Raw genomic sequence first — 8612 nt, forward strand, 5'->3', positions numbered from 1 at the left:
AACAACAAACATCTGCAGCTCTCTAGCAACAGAATCACTTTACCATGGGAATTTTGCTTTCCATTCTTCCCAGAAATCAAAAAGAGAGAAAAAAAAAAAAAAAAACAAAAATTCAGTACTTGAGAAAAGAATGCAAGTGCTGTAGTTTCTTTTCACAAACAACAAAATGGGTTAGATTCTTTTCCTAAGCCATCTAGTCTCAGCTTTTCATTGTTTTTCATTTTGGTATTTCACCTGCCTCTGAAACATACAAATATAATGTGCAATACTATTTTGTTTCTAGGCTAAAAAATCAATTTATTCCCATCTGAGTACACTGGCAGATTTTGCAATAGAGATGTTTGACGTTCTTGATGAAATCAACTATCAGTCTTACAATGACTTTGTCCTACGAGTTGGTGAGTCACGTTTCTACGATTATCTTACAAGCAGAATATTGCTTTTTTTTGGCTTTCCATGTGCTGTCTGCAAAGAATAACCTATCCTGCACTTATGATTAAAATTGAAAAGCCTCCTTTAGCAGTAAAGTCTCATCCATGTAGGAGGTCAGCAGGCTGGATGGTAAGCATTAGTAGAAAAAAAAAAAAAAAAAAGACAAGAATTCAGTACTTGAGAAAAGAATGCAAGTGCTGTAGTTTCTTTTCACAAACAACAAAATGGGTTAGATTCTTTTCCTAAGCCATCTAGTCTCAGCTTTTCATTGTTTTTCATTTTGGTATTTCACCTGCCTCTGAAACATACAAATATAATGTGCAATACTATTTTGTTTCTAGGCTAAAAAATCAATTTATTCCCATCTGAGTACACTGGCAGATTTTGCAATAGAGATGTTTGACGTTCTTGATGAAATCAACTATCAGTCTTACAATGACTTTGTCCTACGAGTTGGTGAGTCACGTTTCTACGATTATCTTACAAGCAGAATATTGCTTTTTTTTGGCTTTCCATGTGCTGTCTGCAAAGAATAACCTATCCTGCACTTATGATTAAAATTGAAAAGCCTCCTTTAGCAGTAAAGTCTCATCCATGTAGGAGGTCAGCAGGCTGGATGGTAAGCATTAGTATTAAGGAATTACAATTGTGTCCAATTCGACTGTGTTTAATTAGTCTACACACCCCTAAAAGGAAACTGCACCGATAATTTTATACAATATTATTAGTGTGCCCAGTCTTGTGGCTTATGCTGGTTTGCCTTGCTAAACTGTCAAAAACTGTGTCTGACTGTACTTAACTATTAAGTAGTTAACTATGAAGTTAAGTTGCATCTGCAAAAGCTTTGTTGACATTAAAAATGTGATGGGAGCTTTTCGTCCACAGATGCCAAATCACCTCAACCAGAACTGTTTTCTCCAACAAATCAAATCATAGCGTCATAGAATCATAGAATGGTTACAACTGGAAGGGATCTTGAAGATCCTCTAGTTCCAGCCCCCCTACCATAAGCATGGACATCTTCAATTAGATTAGGTTGCTCAAAGCCCTATTCAACCTGGTCTTGAACACCTCCAGGGATAGGGCATCCACAGCTTCCCTGGGCAACCTGTGCCTCGCCACCCTCAGAGTAAAGAAATTCTTCCTAATATCTAATCTACATCTACCATCTTTCAGTTTAAAACCATTACCCCCCTGTCCCATCGCTACACTCCCTCATAAGGAGTACTCCCCCATCTTTCCTGTAGGTCCCCTTTAGGTACTGAAAGGCCTCTATAAGGTCTCCCAGGAGCCTTCTCTTTTCCAGGCTGAACAACCTCAACTCGCTCAGCCTGTCTTCGGAGGAAAGGTGCTTCAGTCCTCTGGTCATATTCATGGCACTTCTGTGGACTCTACTCCAACAGGTCCATGTCTTCCCATGTTGGGAGCTCCAGAGCTGGACACAGTACTGTAGGTGTGGTCTCACCGGACCGGAGTAGAGGGGCAGAATCACCTCCCTGAATCTGCTGGCCACACTTCTTTTGATGCAGCCATGGATGCAGGCTTTCTGGGCTGCAAGTGCACATTGGTGGTTCGTGTTGAGCTACTCATCAACCAACACACTGAGTCTTTCTCTTCAGGGCTGCTCTCAATCATCCTCTAAACTACAAGCTCTTCCAAGCTTGTATTTGATCAATAGTAGTTTAGCAAATTCATCTGCAGTTCCCTCAGGACCTGTGGATGAATCTCATCAGGTCCCATGGGCTTGTGCACCTTCAGGTTCCTTAGATGGTCTCAAAACTGGTCTTCTCCTACAGTGCGCAGTTCCTCATTCTCCAGTCCCTGCTTTTGCCTTCTGCGATTTGGGCAGTGTGGCTAGAGCACTTGCCAGTGAAGACTGAGGCAAAAAGTCTTTGAGTATCTCAGTCTTCTCCGTACCCTGTGTAACAAGGTCTCCTGTTTCTTTCTGGATTGAGCCCAAATTTTCCATAGTCTTCCTTTTGTCACCAACATACCTATGGAAGCTTTTCTTGTCCTTGACATTCATGGCCAGATTTAACTCTATCAGGACTTTAGCTTTCCACTGGTCTTCTCCTACAGTGCGCAGTTCCTCATTCTCCAGTCCCTGCTTTTGCCTTCTGCGATTTGGGCAGTGTGGCTAGAGCACTTGCCAGTGAAGACTGAGGCAAAAAGTCTTTGAGTATCTCAGTCTTCTCCGTACCCTGTGTAACAAGGTCTCCTGTTTCTTTCTGGATTGAGCCCAAATTTTCCATAGTCTTCCTTTTGTCACCAACATACCTATGGAAGCTTTTCTTGTCCTTGACATTCATGGCCAGATTTAACTCTATCAGGACTTTAGCTTTCCTAACCCAATCCCTGACTGCTTGGACAATTTCTCTGTATTGTTCCCAGGCTACTTGTCCTTCCTTCCACCCTCTGTAGTCTTTCTTTTTGTGTTTGAGTTTGTCCACGTTTCCTCGTTCATCCGTGCAGGCCTCCTGGCATATTTGCATGATTTCCTCTTAGTTGGGATGCATCGCATCTGATGTTGGAGGAGGTGATCCTTGAATATTAACCAGGTTTCTTGGGCCCCTTTTCCCTCCAGGGCCTTATCCCATGGTACTCTTCCAAGCAGATCCCTGTAGAGGCCGAAATCTTCTCTCCTGAAGTCCAGGGTAGGGAGTTTACTGTGTGTCTTCCTCGCTGCCCTAAGGATCTTGAACTCCACCATTTCATGGTCATTGCAGCCACAATGACAAAGGCTCCACACCAGCCCCTGCTTGCTGGTGAGAGTAAGGTCCAGCACGGCACCTCTTCTCATTGGCTTCTTCGTCACTTGGAGCAGGACGTTCTCATCAATGCATTCCAGGAACCTCCTGGATTGCTTATGCTCTTCTGTGTTGACCCTCCAACAGATATCAGGATGGTTGAAGTCCCCCATGAGGACCAGGGCTTGTGAACATGAGGCTGCTCCTAACTGTCTATAGAGGGCCTCATCCACTCAGACCCCCACTGTTATGTCACCTGTCCCTGCACTCCCTTTTAATCCTCACCCATAAGCTCTTGGTTGGCTTTTCATCCCTCCCCAGGCAGAGTTCCATCCGCTCCAGCTGGTCATTTACATAGAGGGCAACACCCCCTCCTCGTCTCCCCTACTTGTCCTTCCTGAAGAGCTTGCAGCCTTCCATTCCAACACTCTAAGAAGTGCCTAGGAGCCATCCCACAATGTCTCAGTAATGACAAGAAGACCATAGTCCTTCAGGCGTGCACACATCTGCAACTCCTCCTGTTTATTTCCCATGCTACATCCATTTGCCTAGAAGCATTTAAGTTGGGCCCATGATGAAGCTGACTTATACTTGTCCTTCCTGAAGAGCTTGCAGCCTTCCATTCCAACACTCTAAGAAGTGCCTAGGAGCCATCCCACAATGTCTCAGTAATGACAAGAAGACCATAGTCCTTCAGGCGTGCACACATCTGCAACTCCTCCTGTTTATTTCCCATGCTACATCCATTTGCCTAGAAGCATTTAAGTTGGGCCCATGATGAAGCTGACTAACTGGCTGGAGTGTCTGGAATTCCTTTGTGCTGAACTCCAGGTATTCTTCTGTTGACCTGAAACCCTTCTCCAGCCTCTGGGCATCTATTGCTCTAGGCATTGGCATCATACTGGTAGGAGTGGGATGGATTAAGGTCCCCCTCAAGAAATCCAGAAATCCTCTGGTCTTCACAACACAAACCTTCCCATGCAATCCTTTACATATTATTACATGTCTTAATCCCTCAGAGTCCTTTCTCCCAGCCTTCTTATCGAGTAAGTTCCCCTCTTCCTTTCCTTCTCTGCATCCTAATCTTCTCCTATGATTACTTCCACTGCTGTTCTCATTTCTTTGCATATTCTAACACAGATAGTTTTCTCCAGTTTCTTTCTCTATATATTTTCATGGCTGAATTGAGATAATGAGCTGGACAAGGAGAAAAGTGAGGTTGCTAAGAGCAAAAGATTGAGAAAGTCATCAAGGGTAGCAATAGAGAGTTATACATCTCTGCCCTCTTGTACATTCTAATAATTATAAAGCTCAAATTATTTTTTAACTGTTTTTTCCAGGTTCAGAGAGGGGCAGAAGAAAAATATCTAATGCCCATTATGCTGCATAAATTGCCTGGGAAACCCCTTGCACTGAACCTCATGCAGGATTTAGCACCTGCAGCTCTTTAGGGCACTCAGAAGAAGGAACATTCTCTTTTATCTTCAAAACAAGGTGTCAAAATTACTCAGTAATGTAGAATCAAGCCCTGTAGTTTCACAAAAAAGATGCTTGAGCTATTTTCACATACTCTTGTCTTCTTCTGGTGTCTCCCTGATCTGTGTTGTCTAGTAATGACAACCAATGTGACACACTTCCCTTACCCCATTCCTTGTGTATTCCAGGCCACTATTTCTGTTTGACTTCGAAAACTCCCTTAAAAGGCCTTATATGAGCATCGACAGTGCAAGTCATAGAAAACAATTAAAGATCTTTAACAGTTTGTCCTGAATTGTTCTATAGCTATACTCTGCACTACCACTGCTTTTCTCAAAACAAACAAAAAATGAAAATCCGCAGATGTGCCATATTTCATTTCCAGTGAGATATCTCTGTGTATGTCTTTATTCTCTTTCTAAACCTCTTACAAATATGGAAGTCCAATTGGCATTAATTTGGCATATTATGCCTTATGACCAGAAAAGATGGTGTTAAATCTATTTTGCAGGATTCCATTGGATAATATGCTGTGGTGTTTGAAACTAAATTCATTGTTTTGATTTTAGGTATTAATGTTGGGCCGGTAGTGGCTGGAGTCATTGGAGCCAGAAGACCACAGTATGATATCTGGGGGAACACTGTAAATGTTGCCAGCCGGATGGATAGTACCGGAGTGCAAGGGAAAATTCAGGTCAGTGCATACTGAGACAATATTGCAAACTTTATATACCTCCTGTTTTATATGTTGTTACATTTTCAAGATCAATTACAAAACACAGCTTCACGTTATCTTGAGGTTCTCATGAAAAGAACAATCTCCAGATGATTCAAGCATCAAAGGTATAGTTGTTTTCCCTCATATCTGCTTCACTACTACTAGGCAATGAAATCCTCAAATAAACAATCATCAGAAAAAAAGAGTTCTCTGCTGCATTGCACACAGTTGGAGGCAAGCCTGGGAATGCCGACACTGCATGGGTTAGTCCTTATGCTGTAGGAATTTTGCCTGAATAAGGACTACAAGGAAAGGACCTATGTCCATTTGCATCCTGCTGCATTTTATGTAGCTTTAAAAATTCTGTGTATACTTTGGATTGGGGAGGATACACTGACAGAGAACTTTGTTGTTCCACTAGAGCTTGGCTAGAAGCTATGCTGCACCTCTCAAAATCTCAATGAACTCTTGCACTCCTTTATCCAAAATACCTGTCTAGTCTCCAGGGATCAAAAGTTCTTCTGGAGTAAATTAACGTCACTGGAACTGAACCAGCTTACAACAGTGGACACACTGGTTACACATTTCTGTTGGACGGAGCTTAATTTGACTGTGTCAGCTCAAGACCAGAAGTTCTGCTTCTCAGATTCCAGTTTGGTCAGTGATTTTTAATTCTGTAAGAAAATTCTAAGTGACCCCAAGAGCAGCAGTAGGTGCTAATTCATTCTGCTTATACATATTCCATGACAGAGAAATAAAATGGGAGGTGTGGGCAGTTCTAGGATTAACTTTATATGAGCAGGAAAACCTAATAGTTCTTTTTTTTTTTTTTTTTCTGTCTTCAGGTGACAGAAGAAGTTCAGAGGATTCTAAAAAGGTGCAGTTATGAATTCGTGTGCAGGGGTAAAGTCAGTGTAAAGGGAAAAGGTGAAATGTTGACCTATTTCCTGGAAGGAAAGGCTGATGGAAATAATTCACAAACACGGTCTTTAAACTTAGAGCGGAAAATGTACCCTTATGGGAGAGCAAACATTCAAACAAAACTGGGCACCAGCTGTCCATCAGTGTCCTCAGTTGCTAGCTTTACTGTAAAAGCTGGGCATGGAGCAGGTCAAACGTCTGCCAGTCACACAAATCAAACACTACATTATCTTCCTTCTGTGCCAGCTGTGAAGGAGGCATAGAGCAAAGGAGATTTGCTAATGCCATTTGAAGTGAACTTGGAAAGCAATGGTTGTCTGAATTTTTACCAAGAGATCAGAGGTCATAGGCCATGAAATTAACCAAGGACCACTACAACCCAACCAAAGAGAACTGGGGACTTGTGTAACGAACTCTTGGGATGGAACATATAAGGGCTAGCAATTCTGTTAGGAAAAGTCAAAACCTGATTTTCTGGAAATGAGGAATATATTCTTGGCATTTTTAAAGGGTAAATGAAAAAAAAATGAGATAAGCGTGCAAGCAATTATTTATGTGTGCGTATATATGTTTTAAGCTATATATGCACATATACAAACAATCCTGTGTAGACTTAATAGAGATTTATAGAGATACACATAAAAATATGTATTTATTTACACATCCACCTGCAATGACATAGCAAAGAGATTTCTCTTTCTGTCATAGCCAGCATTGTTGGGTCTGGGATTAGCAAAGCTGCATTTAACGGTGGAGTGTGGGGCAGCTGGATACTCTCCAGGGCTATAGCAAGAGTTAGAGAAACTGTGCTCCCAGTGCATGAGTTAAAACAATGAGGACAGTGTTCATTCTGCTGTCAATGGCAGATTAACGAAAGCTGGATTCAGCTATTGCTAAACCCCATGTATTTTTTAAAATCCTTCTTGCATGGTCCAAAAACTTCAAGAAAAAATTCCAATCCAAACCAACCATAACAGTAGGATATGGATTAGATAAACCACAGAGCTTAAAGGTTTGGCAGAAGAGCAATATATATTCTTTCAATTAAACAAAGGATAGTAGGATAGTAGAGTTTAGAAGTTGCTGCCTCTTCACAGGTTATTTGACTCTGTACAAGACAGAGGAGCCACCCTGCAAGCACAGCAATACGGTTATGCAATATAGAAACATTCCTTTACATACAGTGCTGATTTTTTGAAGAGCAGAAGGACAGTATAATTTCAGGCTTTTACAAATGGTACAGGTCCTGTGGCTCAGTTCCAGTATTTAGCTTTACATTTTTAAGAAAGAATAGTCTGGTAATGGTGACAAACATGCTTGTTGCTAGCTTTGTGACATTTGTATGTTTGCCAACATAGTCTTACATCTTAATTGATTTTTAAATTTATGCCTCAGTTTTATTGTATCTTGATTTTACCCAGGCTCACTCTTCAAAGCTGTACAATTATAGAAAGCTCTAATTTTGAGAAACAAGCACAGTCTTTGCCCAAATGAGGAGCACACTGGTAGACATGCCAGGAGAGTGAGGCCTGCTCTTAATCTGCATAAAAGGGAACATATTTTGGCTGCTTTTTCCTCTAATGCAGCCCACATTCTGTTGTTCATGATTTCATATTGAAACGCTGGTCTGGCTGTGAAATGTGGAATGTAGCTCCGTAAGTTGAAGTGGGGGCAGTTGGAGGTCATCCTGCTGAGGACAGGTGCCATCCTGTCCTGGTGGAGATACACAAGCTAACCAGCCTCCTCACTTTCCAAAAAAGAAGCAAACATGCAAAACTTATTTTAAGTAAAAAAAAAAAAAAAAAAAAACCACCAAACTAAGAACTCTAAAATTTTATATATGCTGTTTCAACTCTTTACACTTCTGATGTTACTTCTGTGCTTTGGTGCTTCCCCAGGATGCTGAGCATCCTCTCTGCCCACCTCGCAGAAAAGGGCTGGCCATTAGGAAAACCAATGTCATATACATTGTACTTTGTCCAGTTTTGGAGTCCTCAGCACAAGCAGTACATGGACCTGTTGGAATCGGTCCACAGGAGGGCCACCACCATCCCCCCCCCAAAAAGAAACCTCAAACTTGAAAAACTCACCAAAGACTGCAGATGTGGTCCAGGTTGTACACGTACAGTAGAAAACTTGCATGTACTAGATGTCATGTTTCCCTCTGGTGGGCCTATTTTATTACTTATTTCAGTGGAAAGGAGATTTGAGTGATTCCCCTGCAATCAGTATTTGCTTTGGAGCAGTCACTGTTTGTATTAAAAGTATATGGACAAATACTGTGGCAACAGATGCAAATGGTTAAAGCAATGCTACAG

The 8612-nt window shown here is 41.6% G+C and overlaps 1 protein-coding gene across 1 annotated transcript in view; it reads left to right on the plus strand.

Moving 5' to 3' along the window:
* The window catches only part of ADCY1 (adenylate cyclase 1 (brain)), a 156576-nt gene extending 148473 nt beyond the window's left edge, over nucleotides 1-8103 (plus strand). Inside the window, exons 18-20 of the mRNA XM_014965252.1 lie at nucleotides 284-398; nucleotides 5225-5349; nucleotides 6219-8103. Coding sequence (XP_014820738.1) covers nucleotides 284-398; nucleotides 5225-5349; nucleotides 6219-6557 — 579 coding nt within the window. The 3' untranslated portion in view covers nucleotides 6558-8103. The remainder of the gene's footprint in view (nucleotides 1-283; nucleotides 399-5224; nucleotides 5350-6218) is intronic.
* The last annotated feature ends 509 nt before the right edge of the window (nucleotides 8104-8612 follow it).

Source organism: Calidris pugnax, unplaced genomic scaffold (genome assembly GCF_001431845.1).
Source record: "Calidris pugnax isolate Ruff unplaced genomic scaffold, ASM143184v1 scaffold41, whole genome shotgun sequence".
Taxonomy (NCBI): Eukaryota; Metazoa; Chordata; class Aves; order Charadriiformes; family Scolopacidae; genus Calidris; species Calidris pugnax.